Genomic DNA, 21,302 nt, shown 5'->3' on the forward strand with positions numbered 1-21,302 from the left:
ATATAACCCTTCCCAGTTGGGTCCTAGTTTTTCCCATGCTGGGTTCTTTGCAATACCCAAAACTTTTCTCAACACCAAATCACCAGGTACTAATGGTCCCAGCTTCACATTGGCATCATAACCTTGCTTAAGTTTGTGTTGGTAGTATGCCAGTTGAACCATCGTATTTTATCTTTTTTCTTCAATAAAGTCTAAGCTCCTTTCTAGCAATTCATTGTTATTGCTCTGATTGAAAGAGCTAGTCCTCAGCGTTGGGAAGCGAATTTCTAAAGGAATCACAGCCTCGGCTCCTTAAGTCATTGAAAAGGGGGTCTCCCTCGTTAATCTCCGAGGCGTGGTTCGGTATGTCCAAAGGCCATGTGACAATTCTTCCACCCATTTTCCCTTCGCATCATCCAACCTCCTTTTAAGTCCACTTACTATGACTTTGTTAACAGCCTTGGCTTGTCCATTCCCTTGGGGATAAGCTAAGGTAGAATATCTATTTGTAATTCCCAAGTCATAACAGTATCTCCTGAAAGATTTACTGTTAAACTGAAGACCATTATCCAAGATGAAAGTACAAAGGACCCTGAACCGTGTGACAATATTTTTCCTAACGAATTTCTTGGCATCCACGTCCTTGATATTTGCTAAAGACTCAGCTTCAACCCATTTAATGAAGTAGTCCGTGCCAACCAGCCGATATCTCTTGTTCCCTACTGCCTTAGGAAAAGGGCTGACAATGTTTAAACCCCATTAAGCAAATGGCCAAAGGCTTGACAGGGGGTTAAGGACTCCTCCCGGTTGGTGTATGTTTGGTGCAAACTTTTGGCATTGATCACACTTCTTCACATACTCTTGTGCCTCTTTATCTATGTTTCGCCACCAATAGCCTTGTGTGATGGCCCTGTGAGATAAGGATCTGCCTCCCGTATGGCTTCCACAAATCCCTTCATGTAACTCTTCTAGGAATAATTCTAATGCCTCAGGGTGTATGCAGAGTAGATATGGTCTAGAAAAAGACTGCTTGTATAGCTTTTGGTCCTCGAATAGCTAGAACCGAGGAGCCCTTCTCCGTATCTTGTCAACTTCTGTTTTCTCTTCAGGCAGGATATCCTCCTTCAAGAATAGTACTATGGGGTCCATCTAGCTAGGCCCCACTCTAACTTGGTGAACATGAACCACCTCTCCGTTCACCTCTGTGGGCTTGCATAAATCTTCTACAAGGATGACCCGGGGTCAGCTTTGCACCGAGGAGGTTGCAAGTGTAGCTAGGGAATCGGCATGTGTGTTTCCACTTCTAGGGACATGCAATAGGTTGAAAGATTCAAAGTCTGACTGCAAACGTCTAACCTGACTCAAGTACCCTCGCATTCTTTCATCTTTGGCTTCAAACTCTCCTTTCACTTGGCCAACGACCCCTTCTGATTTACTGCACCATCAACATATATCTTCCAGATTAAAGGTTCTTGTAGGGTGATTGTACCAACCGATTTTCCATACATATGTTATGTTTCTGCCTCTTTCTCAAAAGGGGGATTCAATGAACTCTGCCACCAAATCTGCGAGGACCTGGCCCTTAACGGAGGTATGGAGCATGTATTTGATGTCAAAAACTCCTAGGATTGTGCCCCATTTAGCAATCCTCCCCGTGTAATTAACGCTTCAGAGCAGGGCTTTGAGCAGAAGCTAGGTAAGGATAACAATGGTGTGTGTTTGAAAGTAATAAGGGAGCTTACGTGTAGCATGCACTACCACCAAAATGGCCTTCTCCAAGGGTAGATAACGAATCTCGGCCTCGTGCAGTTATTTGCTTACGTAATAAACTGACCTTTGGATGCCACCATCAACTTGTATCAATACCAAGCTTACAGCATGAGGGCCATAACGATATAGGTAAACAGGACCTCGTCCATCTCAGGACTGGACATGATAGGTGGCCGAGAGAGATATTCCTTAAACTCATATTCCTCCATCCACTCAAATCCCTTCCACTTATTCATCAACAAGAAAAAGGATCTACATCTATCCGCTGACCAAGAGATAAACCAGTTCAAGGTAGCAGTCATTCCAGTCAGTTTCTGGACTTCCTTAGGATTCTGAGGTGGTTGTAAACTATTAATTGCTTTAATTTGGTCGGGGTTAACCTCAATTCCCTAGTGAGTTACCATGTAGCCCAGAAATTTGTCTGATCCCATGCCAAAAGAGCATTTGGAAGTGTTAAGGCGCAACTTGTGTTTCCTCAAAATTTCAAAAATGTTCCGGAGATCTCCCACATGTTCAGACACTACCTTACTCTTCACCACCATGTCATCTATACAGACCTCAATACTCTTACCCAATTATGGTTCAAACATCCTAGTTATCATCCTTTGAAAGGTAGACCCTACATTCTTCAAACCATTGTTATTGATTCCGTTCCGTTCTAGCCAAAATGACCAAAAATTTTCGTACTGGTATTGGAATACTCTACATTCCACCTCGGGTCAAATTTCAGGCCATTCTAGGTCATTCCGGCCATTTCGGTAAATTCCGGCCAATTCCGGCCGAGATATGAATTTCAGCCGGTGCAAGATTTGGCCTGTTATTAAAAAAAAAAAAAAAAAAAAAAAAAAAAAAAAAAAGCAGTCCAAAGACTCCAAAACGACGTGATTTTGGATAGTACTAAAAAACCTAATCCAATATTCCTCTTTAGCTCTTCTATTCTTATTCTTTCACTCTCAATCTCTCTCTCACTCACTGCCGTCATGCTCTCTGTGGAGTCTCTGTGCTGTGCTCTCTGCTCCCAAGCTTCTATATCTGACTCTCTCACTCTCTCGGATTGAAACTTCGGCCAAAATAGTTATTCTTTCTCTACTCTCACTCTCTCGGCCAAAATAGATATAAAAAATGATTGGAAAGTATATGGTTGTTCAGTGATGTCTGATGGGTGGACAAATCAAAAGCAACAACCAATAATGAATTTTTTGGTGTATTGTCTAAGGGGTTCTATGTTCTTGAAATCTATTGACACTTCAGGCCTTACAAAGGATGCTGAAACGTTGTTTAACATATTTGATTCTGTTGTTCAAGAAATTGGTGTGGAATATATTGTGCAATTGATTAAAATAATGCTTCTGCCTATAAAAAAGCTAGAAAAAAATTACAGCAGAAGCATGGTACTTTATTTTGGTCTCCTTGTGCAGCTCATTGAATAGACTTGATGTTGGAGAATATTGCTAATCCTAGGTGGTTCCCTCTTGTTGATGAAGCAATTAAGAAGGCAAAAAAGATAACAAAGTTCATTTACAACCATGGAGTTGTTTTAGACTTGATGAGGCAAGATTTTACAAATGGAAAGGAGTTATGTCGTCCTGCAATTACAAGGTTTGCCACTAACTTCTTAAGTCTACAAAGCATGCTAAGGTTCAAAAAAGAGCTTAGACAAATGTTCACTTGTGATAAATGGCTTTCATACCCTCATGCTAAGACTGCCGTTGGGAAGGAGATAAGTAAAATTGTTTTGGAAGATTATTCGTTTTGGTCTCAATCCAAGAACATAGTAAAAGTTGGTGAGCCTTTACTTAGAGTGCTTCGTCTTGTTGATGGGGATGAGAAACCTGCTATGGGGTACTTGTATGAAGCAATGGACAAAGCAGAAGAGGAAATAAAAAAAAGGTTGAAGAACAAAGTTTCTTTGTATGGAAATTATATTAGAGTTATTGATGCTAGATGGGACAAACAACTTCATAGTCCTTTGCATGCAGCATGTTGCTTTCTTGACCCTGCAATTTACTTTAGGCCTTCATTTAAAAGGCAAAATGTAGTTCAAAGAGGGTTGCTAAGCACTCTAATGAGGTTGATTCCCAATCCTGACATTCAAGAGAAAATAAGTTCACAACTTAATGAGTACAAAAAGTCAATTGGTGACTTTGGCACATCACTAGCAATCCGCTAACGAGAGAGACTAAATCCACTTAAACATTAATAATTTAATAGTATTTCCTTTCAATATGTCTATTTATCCTTTATAGTTGTTATTGTAAGATTACATGGGCAATTCTTATTATACATTCTTATTTGTTATCGTAGTTTCATGGTGGGAGCAATTTGGACTTGAAGCTCCAGATTTACAATCATTTGCTATTCGTGTGCTAAGTCAATATTGTAGTGCAATTGGTTGTGAGAGAAATTGGAGCACATTTGAATATGTTCACTCAAAGAAGAGAAATAGATTAGAACATAAACGAGTAAATGATTTGGTCTTTGTCCATTATAATTTGAGGCTTTAAGAAAGGTAAATTTGTCATTGTTACTCATATGTAAATGAAATGTACTTTCAAAAAATTATAATTTATAAAATGTTACTAATGTTTAATATTCTCATTGGTAGGAACATTCAAAGGAATAAGTATGCATTGGATCCTATAAGCTTGGATAACATTGAATTGATGGGAGATTGGGTGGCTGAAGAACCTACACTTCTTAATCTAGATGACATAAATTGGGATTGTCTTAATGAACCAGCAGGCATAGTGAATGTGGAAGAGGATGCTGAACTTATGATGACAACAATAATGAGCATGGCTTGACAAATCTTGCAATGGGTGCTAGTAGTTCTTGTGGGAGTTCTTTTGATGATGAATTTGATCCTTCTCTCATGGATGATGATGAGGAGGAGTAAATCTTGTATTATTTCATATTTAGTTATTGTCTTGTTAATCTTCTTATTGTGTGATGTTAAATTGATGTTATATTGATGTTTAAGACTTAAGAGTTAAGACTAAATGATTTGTATTATTTGATATTTAGTTATTTATTTATTAGAATTGAAAATTTTATGTTCTACAAGAATATATATAAATTATTTTTTAGGAACCCCGAAACACCCTGAAACGGTACGCCGAAATCGGCCGGAACCGAAATATTCGATTCCACTGGACAAACCGAAATGGGCTCCGAAATGGTATTAATAACATTGCTTCAAACCAAAGAGCATCACTTTGTAGTGGTAGTTTCCAGTGGGAGTGACGAAAGCTGTTTTTTCCTGATCATCCGGGGCTAGTGGTATCAGGTGGTACCCTTAAAAGGCATCTAAGAAGCTCATCCGAGGATGGACTACAGTTGCATCCATTAGCTGGTCTATCCTAAGCATAAGGATAGGGTCTTTCGGGCAAGCCTTATTTAGATCCGTAAGTCCACACACACTCATCATTTCCCACTCTTCTGTTTCACCACCATAGTATTGGCCAGCCATTCAGGGTAGAACACCTCCTTGATAGCCCTCACCTGCTTAAGTTTCATCACCTCATCTCTGATGGTATCGAAATGATCCTTGGACAAGCGCCGAGGTGGTTGGTTTTTAGGGGTGACAGAGGGATTAACGTCCAACTGATGACAGATGAAGCTCGAATCCACCCCTGGGGCCTCATAAGCACTCCACGCGAACACATCAATATTTCTTCTAAGAACTTCTCCGAATCATCACCTGAGCCCCGATCTGAAAGAACTTTTCCGAATCATCACCTGAGCCCCGATCTGAAAGAACTTTTCCGAATCATCACCAATAAAGACCATTTCCAAATCCTCACATTTCGCCTCCTTGGTTGATCCGGTGACAGGTAACACCGGAGTTTTTAATTGCTATAAGCCCCCTTCAGCAGGGGCCAAGGATTCGGCTTCGAGCTGATGCAGTATGGTAGCCACTAGACATTGTCTAGCCATGGATTGGCTCCTAACAATCTTTTCAATCTGGCCCCCCGATAGATATTTCACCTTCTGGTGCAGAGTAGAAAAGAGAGCTCCTAGGGTATGAAGCTAGGGTCTAGCCACAATGGTCGTGTAAGGGGAATAAGAGTCCACCACGATGAAGTCCACCTCCACCACTTCTGAGCCAGCCTACATAGGCAACCTAATCTAACCCCTCTGAATGACAACCTTCCCATCAAAACTCACTAAAGGAGAATCGTAGGTTGTTAAGTTCTCAAGTCTTAGGTTCAACCCCTAGTATAAATCGGGGTACATGATCTTAACGCCATTACATTGGTCTACCATTACTCTCTTCACATCATATCCCCAAATCCTGAGCATGATCACCGAAGCATCGACGTGGGGTTGTATGGTTCCAACCTTATCTTCATCTGAAAAGCTCAACACCGGTTGGATACTTACTTTAGCCCTTTTTGGCTCAGAATTTGATTCATCGGCAGTCAACCGAGCAACAGACATTACCCTTGAAGGGCAAGACCCGGTCCTCCCTAAGGCGGCGAAGATGGCATTTATCGTGCCTAAAGAAGGCCTCGAAGAAGCATCTCTCTGGGGTTCTTAGCCAGTCTGATTCCCCTGGCCACTAGAATGATGCAAGAGTTGCTTCAACTTTCCTTCTCAGACCAGCTGGTCCAAATGGTCCCACAAATTTCTACAGTCTTCTGTGGTGTGTCCTTGGTCTTGGTGATATCGGCAGTAGAGGTTCTGATTGCGCCTCATAGGGTTTCCTGCCATCTTATTTGGCCATTTGAAGAATTGCTCATTTTTAATCTTCTCCAAAACTTGATGCACCGGTTTTCGTAACACGACGTTAACTGCTTGAGTATTGGCTGACCCTGACTATTAAGCAAAGTCCCTCTAAGGCCGATTGTTGTTCTATTGGTCCGACCTGAAATCCCTCATCTCTTGAGGGATAACCTTAGCCTTTCCTTTCCCCTGCTGCTGGTCTTCCTTAACTCTCTTATACTTGTCAATCCTGTCCATGAGCTGGCATACACTGGTGATAGGCTTCCCCGTCAAAGACTTCCTTAAACTGTGCTCAGCTGGGAGGCCGACCTTGAAAGTATTAATGGCTACGTCATCAAAGTTACCGTCTATTTCGTTGTATCTCCTAGTATCTATTCGAGTATGTCTTCAAAGTCTCCCCTTCTCGCATGGATAAGGATAGTAAGGAATCCAAAGGCCTAGGGACCCTGCTACACATGATAAAATGAGAGCCAAACACTTGGGTGAGCCCTTTGAAGGAGTCTATGGAATTTTTCCTTAGGCTGTCAAACCATCTCATTGCCACGGTTCCCAGGCTGGATGGGAACACCTTGCACATCAGGGGTTCGTCCTTGGAATGGACAACTATTCTCTGATTGAAGTGGCTCACATGCTCTACAAGGTCCGTTCGACCATTGTAGATGGTGAACGTTAGCTGGTGGAACTTCTGAGGAAGTATCACCGCTTCAATCTTGCGTGTGAAAGGCGATTTGGAAATCTAGTTCAATGCTTTTCTCATGGCGTCATTTCCTAAGCCTCTGTGAGGCAGGCTCTTGTATCTGCATTTGTGATAAAGTTCTTCATCATAGGAAAAAGACTCACTGGGTGGAGTTCTTGACCTTGGCATGTAACTAGCATCCTCTTCACCCTCAAAGGAAATGTCAGAGTTTGAGGGGGTTTGTTCTCGCCGTGCATGGCGCAACTTCCTCTTTAACTGGTCAATCTCCAGTTGCATGGCTCTGTTATGTTGCTTTTGAGAGACGTGACTTCCAACTCGAGAGTGGCTTTTGCTTGTATGCGTAGTATGCACGCTGCTCTCTCGATCTTCCTACGCTCAAGGTTAGCGAAAGGATTTTCACGTTGGGATGCTATGGATTCTTCTTGGTGTGGACCTGAACCTACCATAGTTGACCATTGCACTCACTATCACACAAGTTTTTCCCACAGACGGCGCCAACTGTAAGGACACGTTTTTTAGCCCAAGCCCAAAATATGAAAGCATCTTGGCCCAATGAGCCCAAAACAATAAATTTGTAGAGAGTGGGTTAGAAAACTATGCCCCAATAGAAAACTAGGCCCTAATGAGTTGGACAACGGTTAGAATGAATTTAAAAGATAATCAAGCAAAGATGGACAGAAATTCTCTAAGTAAATTTATTCTCGGACCAATTTGAGGAGGTCTGTTCCATTCTATATTGATTGAAAAATGTTACAGATATAATTCCAACTGTTACAGTGTTTTTTCTGATGAATTTTCTCGATCTCCCATTCATGGAGGGTCTCTCATGTTATATAGTTTTCTTTTTACGATCTGGGTCCTACACTTGTTGGTCATCTAAGTCACTACTTGAGTGCTTGTCCCATCGAACACCCCCTCAGGTTCTCTGTGAGTTGGGATAGCTAAGGTAACACTGTTCAGTGGTCTTCTCCACATTAATGCAGCTAGAAAGTTAGCTGCAGAACATTTAATGCGATTGTAGTAGCTTTCCCTTAGATATTTCTGAGGTCACAGCCTTCTAGTACACTCAAGACACACACCCCTATCACTGAAGCTTCCTGAAAGGTTACCTTGAATCTCAGGATACACATTTGAGTCGTGTTTAACCTATCCGATGAGACATTCCTAATCGGACCACCATCCCCTTCGTATCTCACTCATTAGATTCTAAGCTTGACCCATCCAACACTATTTATTTGTTCTCGAATTATTTTGCTCTCAGCCAAGGCCCAATATACAATCTGGGCCCTTAACCCTACACTATACATTCCATTTTTACTATTTTTTTCTTCTCATCCTATTTTATTTAACATTTAAATTCAACAACATCGTCCATATCATTAAATTATTTATATTTTGTCTCATTTTAAAAAAAAAAATTAAACATATAATATTTTATTTAAATTCAATAAATAAAAATTGTTCTTATTTGTGTTGAATCCAATACATTGAAACATTGGACCTAAATCCAAACCCAACTTAACAAATAAAAAATGCAACAAATAAGCCCATTCAAACCGACGTTAGATATGCATCTTTGGTTCAATATGTCAAAGAAAATGATAAGATGAGGCACTGACACCCAGTGATCCAATCCAAAACCCCAAATTAGTGTTTATTGTTACACTAAATTGTTGGATAATATATAGTTCTGCAAAGGCACTAAAAGAAAGTTTACAACAAATCAACAATTCTAGCTACCATGAACTCTATAGTTTAAGATCTGATAAAGCACAGGGACTATGGTGAGTACCACAATATTTATAGGTTGCAATAAAAGTGTCGAATTCATGAATTATTATAAATTTATAATATATATATATATATATATATATCTATCTATCTAAAAGCTGAAGCGTGTTATTTTAGAAGATTTTTTTCCACGAATTTAAAAAGAAAAAAAAAAAAAAAAAAGAGTTTCCAAACAAATAAAAACTAGTGAAACCCACCTGTTTTTTGTTTGTTTATTTTAAAAAATAAATAAACTATTTTTGAGATGAGGTACCAAGCAACTCTTTTTTTGTTACACTCCTAAAGTGTAGGGTATAAAATGTAATTTTCTCTAAAATTTTAAAGTCTTTTTCTGACCTCACCTAATCAATTGCCCAAGCAACGCCTATGCCTAGAGTTGGCACCATAAGAACTTAGAGTGAGTTACCCATGCCCGTGGTGTTAGACCTATCAAATTAAGCCTAAGTACTCGTTTGGGTACTAATTATATTGAGTGTGTCTGCATTTTCCAGCATTTCATGCTTTTTTTCATTAAGAAGTACATTTCAGTGCTTTCCAGTGGGTCTCATGCACTGTTCACGGAACCCACAAACCTCTTTTTCACCAAAACTTTCATTAAAAATAGGTCCCACGGCACTATTCACACATTTAAAAATTATTTTGTAACAGTGTTTTCAGTTTTCAGCAACATAAGCTGTATCCAAACGGGCCCTAAGTATAGGCTGAAGCTTGGCTCGTTTGCTAAATAAATTAATAAAATGTTTTTCTCTAGCTAAATCCAAGCTATTAATAAATAGTTTAATTCACTTACAACCCTAACAAAAATATGACATAAGCTTACAAGAATTTGGTGGAAATTTTTTTTTTTTTTTTTTGGGTATTTGGTAACTTGATTCTATTAGTCTAGAATATCAAGTGGTAGATATGCCAATTAATCATGTAAATAGAAAATCGATGGAGAGATCAAATTGTGTTCCATTTTTTAAATTTCAGGGACCAAATTTGAGGGACAAAAATCGAACATACAAGGATGAAAAGTATAATTTACCATTCTATTATCTATCTAATTGCATATTTCCAAATTGAACATTAATATTTACATCAATCCTAAAACTATACTTTTCATCCTTGACGTTCGATTTTTGTCCCTCAAATTTGGTCCTTGAAATTTAAAAAATGGAACACAATTTGACCTCTCCATCGATTTCCTATTTACATGATTAATTGGCATATGAGGCACCCAATTTTTTAGGGACCAAATTTACTCAACCACATATTTAAAGAACCAATAAAAAAAATAAAAAATAAAAAAAATTCATATTTGAGGGCAAAAAAAAAAATTGACCCATAGACAAAGGGATGGAATTGTTCATTTTTTGTAAATTCAAGAACCAAATCATAACTTTTTTTTTTTTTTTAATTTGAAGGAGTAAAATCAAACTTATCCCAAATTTTAGGGAACAAAAGTATAATTACTTAGTAAAATACTTGGCATTATATTAAGGGATTTTTACAAATATTACCTTGAGTTTTGAGTCTTTTGACATGAGTATTATTTTCCTTAGACTTTCAATTTGGGCAATAAATTCTTTACACATTCGGGTAGACTTAATCAAGCAATGCATAGTATACATAGTAAAAATGACATCTCAAAATTATTGATGGTATGAAAAAACTCATATATACATCATATGATTAAGGATAAATTCCAAAAAACACTCTTGGGGTTTGAGTTAATGACAGTTAGGTCCAAAATATTTTTAAAATGACCAATTTGGTCCTTAAAATGACAAAAAAAAAAAAAAAAAAAAATACCCTTACACTTTTAACCCTCTTAGCCTCAGTTACTTTTTTTTTTTTTCAATCTTGTCTGTCTTCTGTTTCCTCTCTTCTTCCTTATACCTCTCTCTCTTCCCTCTCATCTCGCCTCTCTTTGCCTCCTTCACCGATCAAAGCCATGATTTGAACCGATCTCAGCCATGTTTTGAAGCCCCACCATCGATCTTAACCATGTTTAAAGCCACACCACTGATCTTAGCTACAATTTGAAGCCAATCTGAAGCCACACCGCCGATTTGAAGCTACGCCGCCATTCTCAAGCACCACCATTGAAAGACACCTCCACCACCGATTGCTACCTCTCTTACCAGCTAGTTTTGATTTTAATCTAGTTGTGGCTTCTTCTTCTTCTTCTTCTTCTTTTTTTTTTTTTTTGGTGGTTTGTGTCGATCTGGTATTGGTGGATTGTGGTGGTTATGGGTTGTTATGGCTGCTTTTTGCAGTTGTGGTTGAGGTTGTCAGTGGTGGTTGATAGTGATGGTTGGTTTAATTTGGCTGGTGGTTGAGAGTTTTGTGTGGGGGTGGGCTATGATCTGGTAGGGTGATGCTATTTTGGATTTGGGTCTTGATGCTATGGTTTGGCTAGGTTTTATGGCTAGTGGTGGTAGTAGCAGATCTGAGGTTAGAGAGGGAGAGTGGGGTTTTGGCTGTGAGAATCAAAGGAACCACCGAGAGGGAGAGTGGGAGAGCAGGTCTGTGAGGGAGAAAGACAAGAAAAGAAAAGTGTAACGGGGGTTAAGAGGATTAACGGTGTAAGGTTTTTTTTTTTTTTTTTTTTTTTTTTTGTCTTTAAGTCCAAATTGGTCATTTTGAATATCCTGGACCTAACTGTCATTAACTCAAATCTCAGGGGTGTTTTTGGAATTTACCCTATGATTAAATTCACCACTTGTTAATGTAACATACGAATAAAAAGTTTCATTTGTCAATACTCAATGGTCTACTATATAAGGGGTTAATTGTTCAAAACAACACTACAAAAAACATGACTTGTTTCAACCCACTTTTCCAAGGAAACAGTGAAAATCGTTGAAACAATACTTAAAACTGGCGCGCTAATTAAAATATAACTAATCTTATTGCAATGGTCATTAAAACCCTTGAAATAAACTAAAACACTAAAATCGGAGGTTTGATGATGCGATTGAGTGCTTGGATGTTATGAAGTCTGCGGGGTTGAAGCTGCTTCCACAATGTACAATGCCTTGATTGATGTCTATCCGCAGAAGGTTGCTTGTTGCCTTGATTAAGCAATTTACTTTGAGTGAATATATGTATATTCTATTGCTTTGGCATGGCCATAATAGGATAAGATTATAGGCATCCTATGTTATTTGTGTCCTGCATGTAACAACGCGTTTATATTGTTGACAACATCTTCTATACTAGCACCTTTTGAGGAAGTGTAGTAACCTAAGACAAGTCAAACAAGCAGTAGCATTGAGGTGATCATTGACACTCTTTGCCTTACAGTATTGCGTAAACTATGAGATGGTTTAAACTCTTGACGGGAAGATTTTAATTGCCAATGTTGGTGACTCAAAGGCCCTTTCATGCACAAAAAAAATCTAGTCTGGTCAGGGTACTGGTTCTCTGATATCTCCCTTTTTCTTTGTTAAGTAGTGATATTGATTATTGACTCTTTAACCAATTGCATCCAGAAGATAATTGATCATAATTAATGGGAATAAAGTTTAGTTGATTTGAGTTGAAATTAGTTGTGTCTACTAGACAAGGCCGGCCTAGGCCTAGGCATGTAGGCCACCGCCTAGGGCCTCCTACTAGAGGAAGGCCTCAAATTTTGGGTAAAAATTGATATATTTAATATATATATATATAATATATATATATATATATATATGTATTTGAAGATGTAGGAAATAAAATTAGTTTTATAATTTTCCTCTACTTTTAAGAGTCCCAAAGTATTGAGTAATGCTAAAGATAATACAACTTTAAATACATGGATTTACAAATAGAGTAATGCTATAGTTTTACAAATTATTTTACAACATGTTTACAAACTGTTGTTGTGGCCAATTCTTATTGTTCTCATCAGGCCCACGATAACATCATTTATTATTTATCTATAATCATTCATCACATTATCAATTTGTAAAAGTTTTTGTAATACAATTTGTATCTCTAGCATTTTCCCTTACAAATATATGTGTCACTAATTACAAGAAATAATACAGATAGGAAAATGTTAGAAATATCATTAATTTTACTTGAAAATTTTGCAAATTGATGTGACAATTAATATGATATGTGGATGTCAATAACCTATTAATACTTTTTGAATTATTTTTTGTGATTAATGATACATCTTTGTAGCCTCATGTTGTAAGTTTTATAATATCCCTAACTCATTCATTCAAATACTTNTAGCTGTTGTTCTGTCATGGGGTCCAGTTGAGGTAGAAGCACCTGTAATCAACATGGATTAGTAGCACATTATTTTTATCTTTCGGAATTTACAGCATAATTGCATTAAAAAGAATACAAAAATAAATGAAAAGCCCAAATTTGAGCACAATAGCTACCAACCCCCCCCCCCTAAAAAGAGAGAGAGAGTGTGCATATGTGTGAGTGTGATACCCCAAATTGTGAGGATTTGATTAGATTGGATTGTTTGTATGTTGTGTGAGCGTGTGCTGAGTCTCACATTGGGTGTACTACGGGGACATTGGGTTTGTAAGTGATTACTAGGAACCTCAATTGCAACTTGATTAGTTCTTTTAAGTGTAAGTACAGATATGGCTAGCGCTTTCCTTAAGTCATTACTAATGTTATTAGAGAAAACCCTAGTAACGCCATGTGACTTGGGGTTGTTACAGAGAGAAAGTAGATCTCTAGATGATGACCCCACCACAAAATTCTGTCTCATATGGATGAGAAGCCAAATTTGAGCAAAAAAGGAGGTTCCTTTTACCAAGTTTGAGTGCTTGAGCACCAAACACTGATTTGTTGGCACTATTATGCCTAGGCAAACCTAAATTGGATTAATCACATAGTATAAATTTCTTTATGTCTGCAAACAGGTGGCAATGATCCTCTGTCCTTTCAACCCCAAGTACAGGACCCTAAGTACAGGATGAAGGCAGGACTAAAATCATGTTGCTCTTACAATGTCAAGAGACTCAAGTGTTAGAGAGAGAGAGAGAGAGAGAGAGAGAGAGACCCTAAATAGGACTAATCGCACAGGAGAAGATTCCTTTATCTTTTCAAATAATAATATTAGGTTTGTACATGTGTTAGAGGTTGGCGTGTGCAGGGTGTGTGCATGTGTTGTATACAAATATATGCCTTTTGCTGTTCATAAAGATGTCAAGCATTTCCTTTACTTCATTGATTTATCTATGATTGGAAACTATGCAGGAGAGACTTTTAATTATTAGAATTCATCCAACCTTAACTAAAAACCCAAATTATAGAGTTAACATGTATGATTCCCACATATTAATTCAAAATGAACTACACATCACCTTAAGAAGGTCTGACGGGCGAAACCCTCCAATCCACGAGAAAAAGCGCTCAGCTGATGTCTTCCACATGCCAGACATCACATAGAAGACGTCAGCGCTTGCTGCAGATCCTTTCATACGGAAAAATTTAGTGTAATGTTCCAAGCCATTGTCTACTAGCATTCGCAGCTCTACATCACTTATATGAGCATTCAAAGCAGTTCTCAAGTCCCCAATCTGTTTATTTTGTTCTTCCACCCAGTGTCCATACTCCATCTCAAATGCTGTAATCCCTGTAGAATCCTTAGTGTGAGCTAATTTTAGAATACAAAATCATAAGAGAACAAAGGAGGCCAAGGACATGATACAAGAAGAAAAATGTACCTAAGGGAAATAAAAACCACAAGGTATACTCGGCATGTCTGACAATTATACATGAGGCTAAATAGCTCATAAAAAATTCAATTGTGGTGTTACAACACTTCAACCTCCTGAAAGTTTTGTTTATGCTTAGGGTGAAGACATTTCTTTTTGATGGTGCATTAAGATGCATTGAGCATACATATAGGCATTTTTAGTAACAACTTATATTTCTAATCACTAATTTAATCTTCTTGAGCTGTTGAAATACGGTAGCAGAGAGAACGTTCTAAGAACATAAACTTTCAATTTTAGAATTTAGTTATTGGGAATTACTAATATAGTTGTCCTTGTACCAAAGAAGCTTATGAAGTATTCAAGGGATTAAGATTCAAATAGAAAACTGCAAGTATATCCATGAAACAACCGGTAAAATGACAGAGATGTAGGTATAGTTGCTGCCTGAAACTTTAATACTGTATACACTATTTTGCTTTTGTGCCCACAAAAGTGAAATGCAGCACTATTATCTTTGCAAGTTTCCAAAAGGAATAAAGGATAATTGGAAATACACGAAACAACTATTTTGACATGGCACTATATCAAAGTCTTTGGATATTTTTTCCATGTTCACATAATTTTTTGGACATTTTGTTTTAGACCATGTTTATAGTGTGAACTCCTTGTTTGGAGGTACCAAGGGAGTTGGGATGGAAAAGAAAAGAGCATGGCCAGGGAGAGCAAAGGGATTTTTTGTGTGTTGGGCATAGTCAAGAAAGGAGAGGAAAAAGGGAGAGGAGTGTGTTTCTACCTTATTTGGTTGGTCGAAAGATAAGAAGGGAAAGGATATTCTATATCTATATTTTGCTTATATGCCCTTAAATAAGAAATATGGTGGAATGTAGGACCTTCTTCCTTTCCCTCATTTTCTGAAAAATTTGGGCTGGATACAAAAATGTGGGCCTAAACAGAAATTGCATCCCCCCAAAGCATCTCTGTTTCTTTCCCTATTTTTCTTTTTTGATAAGTTACACCAAACGAAACTGTAAATGAAATAGCCATTCCTTATTCTTAAGATTCCTCTATTCCCTAGCTAGAATCAACAGACCAGTAGGAGGAAAAATATGAGCAAGTCCTACTTATTTTGGAGAAATAAAGAACATCAATATATTTTAATAACAACTCATGGAAGACAGCACCTGTTGTTTTACTGCTCAGGTACATTTTAACATCATGATTGCCTAGTTGGTGTAAATTCACTGTGCTTTTGACAACCATCACAAGACTGCCACATCTTAATGCTTCAAACAAGTTATAAATGGGAAAAACACCTACTCCTTCTATCACTGCCCTTGAACTTTACTTGATAGCTTATTGCATGAAGCACATAATATTAATATTTGAAGTTGAAACTTTTATCTGGTCTCTTTCACTGGGAACTTAAGATCATAAAGCACTTCAGCATTTGATAGTATGTAAGCTAAATGAGTCAGCTACCAGCCACCCACTGTGTCTTAGAGCAATGCAATATTAACAAGACTCAGTAACATTTGAGAACAAGGATATTAGATTCAAAGATAATTTCTGACAGCATATTGACAAACAAACCTGAGTTTACAGTTCCAGAGAACCCCAGATGACTAGCATCTAACCCACCAGCCATATACAAGCCCTGCAAAAAAATATCAACTGCTTCAGTTATCAAAGGGGAGGAAAAAGTTGTACTGATCGATCAAAATATATTAATGCCTCAAAGATGCCACATAAAAGCTAATGCTTTTTCATACCTGATGCCGGGCACACTCAAGCTCTTGCTCTAATTGAATCAGCTTCAAACGACTAGTTTCCAACTGCTGAACATAGGCCTGTAAAGCAAAACCCAAATCTAGTATGTCTAACCACTTCTTGCATGTGTATGGCTTCTGTTTCAATGTGTATGCCTACAAACCTTTTTCCGCAAACGGCTTTTACGAGCAGCCTCCCGGTTTTGTGCAAGCCGCCGTAGCACCTGCAGATTTATGAGTAAAGTTGTAAACCGAGGTAAAGATTGTTGGTGCTGTATTAGAGTTCATCCTCAAAATTAAAATATTAAAACTAATATGACAAGTTTATGGATAAAATTGCTCAATCGTGAGCATGTACATATTTTTTTAGATTGTCCATGTCATATGATGTGCTATCTGCAAAGAATAAAATACTGATGAACAATGAATGAACCTGTCATTATTCTCAATGAAGAATACACACCACTGTATATTCATCCACAAAAAAAATCATTTCCAAATAAACAAAGTACGGGAAGATAAGAAAACTAACAGGACAAAATTTCCAGCATGTGTGGGTCTCTAAATGAACAAGAATCATTACATTCCAATAACCATATGTAAGAGAGCAGAAATAAGAATGTGGTGACGGGGGAACTAGAACTAATAGTAGCAAACCTTGGTCTAGTTTCAGGAGACTTGACCAGGGGAAAAAAAAAAAAAAAAAAAGCTTGGCCATCCAATGCAGAAAATGGGGACAAGAATATATAATCATATTGTAAATTTCAAATCATACTCATTGATACAATCACTCTCACCTTATCAGTAGATTTAGATGCTTCTTGGTCATATTGATTAGAAGGTGCCATTGTTTCATGTGAAGCATCCTCAGACTAGAAAAATCGTATAATAAAAATGAATTAGCTTAGCAATCAGAAGAATGCACCAAGATGCCTAAACTTTGAAGATTTTCACCTGATTATCAAGTTTTGTATCCTCCAGAATCAAGGATGAAGATGAATTTAGATTACCATTGCTCTTGAAATTTTCTCCCCATGTGCTAATCTGGTGGATAGGCTCATATACACCTATCCTTCTTGTGGTAACAAACTGGGCTGAAGTAGAGTTCATCGTTTGGACTGATCATAAAGGTAACTTAATGAGCGTTTGTCCTAAATACACATAGTTAAGAAAGACAGAGAAATGCCGAAATTAAATAAAGAAAAGAACCATGTCAGGTCTTCTAAGATTGATATAAACACCATGAATATAAACATGGATCTGAAAACTTTATGAGTTACTCTGTTTTCACAATGTTTGAAGCACATTATTAAAGGAAATCCCTACTATTGTCTGATAAAAATCTTAGAATGAGTTGAAATTATTTGATTGACATCTACATAGAGAATCAAAACACAATGAAACCAACCAGAAGTCCAAAACAGAACAAAGCATATTGTTCCTTAAAATTAACAATCCAGTAACAAAGGTTAAAAATATCCAGGTTCACAACATAACATCCAATTAAACTAAAGGAGATGGAAATTTGAAATACAGAAGCAAGAAGATGTTCCTTGTCAATTCAACATAAAGTATGTCCCTAAATTTCTAAACTGGATTTAAAGTTCCATAACGATAAATTTTCAACATCCAGATGAAAGCAACAGATTGTCAATGTTGGAACAGTTATAATATCACCATTCTCAGAACTCCATAGTAACTGAAATGCATAGTACTAAGTAATCACACAACACACTCCTTTACAACAGTGAGGGCTATCCTTTTTTGTCGGATTAGACAGAATTGAGGTAGGCATAAAAGAAATCGATCAGAAGAAGTTGAAGTCAAAAGCTTCCCCTCAAAGCCTTGTCTATCAACCCACAGAAGTATACACAATGACTTTGAATCAGACACATATTCAAATTGTTTTTCTCAATTTTCCCATCCCAGAACATATTCAACACCCAAATGCCAAAAATAAAATCCATATAAAACCGTTTCATACCCTTGCTATTGATTTCAAATAATTGATAAATGATCAAGTCTATTACTACACCATGGTTGGAAACACAAAGAAACAGCAAAAAATTTCCTTGGAAGGAGAATCAAATAGAATTATATATTAACTTATGAACTTTCACTTCAATATACTGTTGATTTTGAAGTTTAAACGAGAACCAAATAAGATACATGAAGTTATGAACAGCAAAAACACTGAAAATTACCAATTAACCGTCTCTACCAAACGAAACCCCCCAATCTCAATACATGGTTTAGTCAGTTTCTACACCATCAAACCCAAATAGACACACAAAACAATCACAAATTCAAAAACTCCATAACCCATTTCATCACTAAAAAAATAGAGAGATTCCTTTAACAAAGAAAGCAATCAAAGTAATAATCAAAAACTCAAACATATATACCTTATATATTTGCCGAACGATTCAATTCTCAAAAATTAACCAAAAACACTCAAATTATAGCCAAGAAAAAAACTTTTCGTTTTACCAAAAACAAAAGTGTTTTTTTTAACTTCAAATCGTTTGCTGAGCTTTCCCGGCAACCAAACAGAATCAAAAGATGGAAATTTTGAAAACAAACAAAGCCGAACCTTAGGGAAATTAACACAAAGACCAAAATATATATTGTATATAAATCTTTTTTTGTTGTAGTAGTTATTTTTTCCCGCTCAAATCCGAGTTCTGCGAGTAGCACAAAAACGAAGGTGAAAGAAGATTGTGGTAGTGGTGGTTGGTCCCAATCGAAACCCTAATTCTCTCTCTCCCAAAACCCTAATAAGTCCCATCATCCCGAAGAAGAAGAAGAAGTAGAAGAAGAATCGAATGAGAACACGACAGCTTATTTAAAAGAACCATTTTTATTAAATATACTACTACTACCACCTACACTGTTCCATTTTCAAATTTTATCCCTTTATTATTATAAATATATTTCCTTTTTTATTTATATATATATATAAAAAGATATTTTATATATGTGATTACGTGTCAGTGAGAGTGATCGCAAGGTACAACAGTCGAACACAATTAGTAATGATTATCACGCTGCACACTTGTATATGCTCCAATTAAAAAGTGTTTTTGAAAAATATGATTTCGCTTAAAACGTGAAATCGCAATAATTTTAATTGGAATCGTGTATAATTGAAAACACGATTTCAAAACTAGTTTGTATAAAATGTGCAATAACAAAATTTTGAGATAAATATAAAATAATATAATGTCAATGCAGTAGCAGAGCAGAGCTGTAGTAGTAGCAGTGTTCGAGGGGTGGTTCTGGTGCCACACCATTGTGCATAACTTTGTGCACAACTAAGTTGTGGTTGGTGGAAAGGTGGTGGTGGGCCACCCTTTCACCAACCACAACTCGCCACGTGGGCGAATTGTGCACAAAATTGTGCAAAATGGTTGTGGCACCAGAATTTTCCATGTTCGAGAGTGTCAAAGTTCCACTACAGCTAATGTGCGCACTAGTTAGACAAGTTGATTCACTGACTCGACTGATATGGGCCTCTCTTATCCTACGCACGCCGCTCTTGATTAAACTGCGCACTCCTCTGGGGTCTGTAATTGATGACGTTATGATTGTTTGTTTTTTTTGGCGGGGTAGGATGTGAGGTACACGTGCTACGTGAGCGAGTGGGGTGAGTAAGTTGGTGTTGGTCGCGGGAATAGTAGTGGTGGCGGGGGATATTTGACTATTGGGGCCTGGGGAGGGAGTGAAAACACGCGTAATGATGCGCGTGGCATGAGTTGGATTCTATAATTTTATTTTTTTGCATGGGCGAGTGCAAACGTGGAAATAGCCAAATAGTAACGGTTGAAAGCACAGTTTGACTTCTTCAAAATTGTGAATTTTTTTTTTTATAAAGAATTTTTGTCAATTGTTGATGTATTTTATTATTAAATTAAGATAAAATTGATTTTTAATGTAGGCAATAATTGAATTTCAAATCTCTTATTTAATTATTAAAAATTTTACTAATTGAGTTAACTACTTGAAAATTGAGATGTTTTTTAAGTGTTTGTAAATTATAAATGTGTCAAGTTAATTATTGATAAATAAAAAATGGTGTTAGCAAAATAAGAGAAGAAAAAAGAAGTGATTGAAATGTTATTTCGATAAACTTTTTCAATGGAGGTTGTACAAGATATTGAAGCAAACTTTGTAACCCCCTTAATGATAGAAAGCATAAATTTGCTTGAATATTTAGGATAATTGAAGCAATTAAAAAATTGAGAATGAAAAGGGGAAAAGGTCAAGCGACTTAATGAAATTCTCTTTAAAGTTTGGAAGTGATTGGAGGACATGGGTGTAGCATGATTGACAAACATAAATAAAAAAAATAATAAAAGAGATATTCAAGACTATGTAAATTACTATGAAATTAAGTGTATGAGTCACACTTTGAAACTTTAAGAGAATATTATTAAATGTAGGTTAAAATACAAGAGCATTGTGTGACCAAAATATATATTAAGTTAAAGAAAAAAATTTAAGAGATTGTTATAAGACCATATGCTCTATAGTACTAATGTTGAGCTATTAAGAAGCAACACATTCATGAAATGAGTCTAGTTGAAATGAAGATGTTAAGATAAATAAGTAGAAGTGTGAACTACATGAACCTTCCTTAAGGTTTATCGAAATTACACTCTTTCAAACATTTGTATAAATGATACTTCTCCCTTAAATTTCTATAAATGTAACTAATTAGTCAATTATCTCTAACACGTTAACACTATTACAAAATGTGCTAAAGGATGCATCAAATAATTCTCTTAGTTCCTTATTCAGCAAGTAAATAATAAAAAAAATTCTCTCAGTTCCTCAACATAAAATATACTTTATAAGCACTAACATAAAATGCCAAAGCATATTAAATCACACATGCATGAGAAGTGAAAC

The 21,302-nt window shown here is 36.8% G+C and overlaps 2 protein-coding genes across 2 annotated transcripts; one reads left to right on the forward strand and one right to left on the reverse strand.

Annotated features, from left to right (window-relative positions):
* Window positions 1-3,184: 3,184 nt before the first annotated feature.
* LOC111990539 (uncharacterized) lies at window positions 3,185-3,919 on the forward strand. Its single transcript, XM_024022327.2, has one exon. It carries the CDS (start codon window positions 3,185-3,187, stop codon window positions 3,917-3,919), a length of 735 nt encoding a protein of 244 aa, XP_023878095.2.
* A 9,234-nt stretch (window positions 3,920-13,153) lies between these two features.
* LOC111990543 (transcription factor TGA1) lies at window positions 13,154-19,274 on the reverse strand. The gene is made up of 8 exons (XM_065764559.1): window positions 18,985-19,274; window positions 17,346-17,542; window positions 17,189-17,263; window positions 16,556-16,615; window positions 16,395-16,472; window positions 16,216-16,279; window positions 14,269-14,540; window positions 13,154-13,210 (listed from the first exon to the last, which is right to left on the reverse strand). The coding sequence occupies exons 2-8, from the start codon at window positions 17,499-17,501 to the stop codon at window positions 13,154-13,156; spliced, it is 762 nt and encodes a 253-aa protein (XP_065620631.1). The 5' UTR covers window positions 17,502-17,542; window positions 18,985-19,274.
* Window positions 19,275-21,302: the final 2,028 nt, after the last annotated feature.

Source organism: Quercus suber, unplaced genomic scaffold (genome assembly GCF_002906115.3).
Source record: "Quercus suber isolate HL8 unplaced genomic scaffold, Cork oak 2.0 scaffold_569, whole genome shotgun sequence".
NCBI lineage: Eukaryota > Viridiplantae > Streptophyta > Magnoliopsida > Fagales > Fagaceae > Quercus > Quercus suber.

What these genes read in the sequence shown, in the direction of transcription:
- LOC111990539 (XM_024022327.2), top strand. Translation starts at nt 3,185, where the DNA reads ATGTTGGAGAATATTGCTAATCCTAGGTGGTTCCCTCTTGTTGATGAA.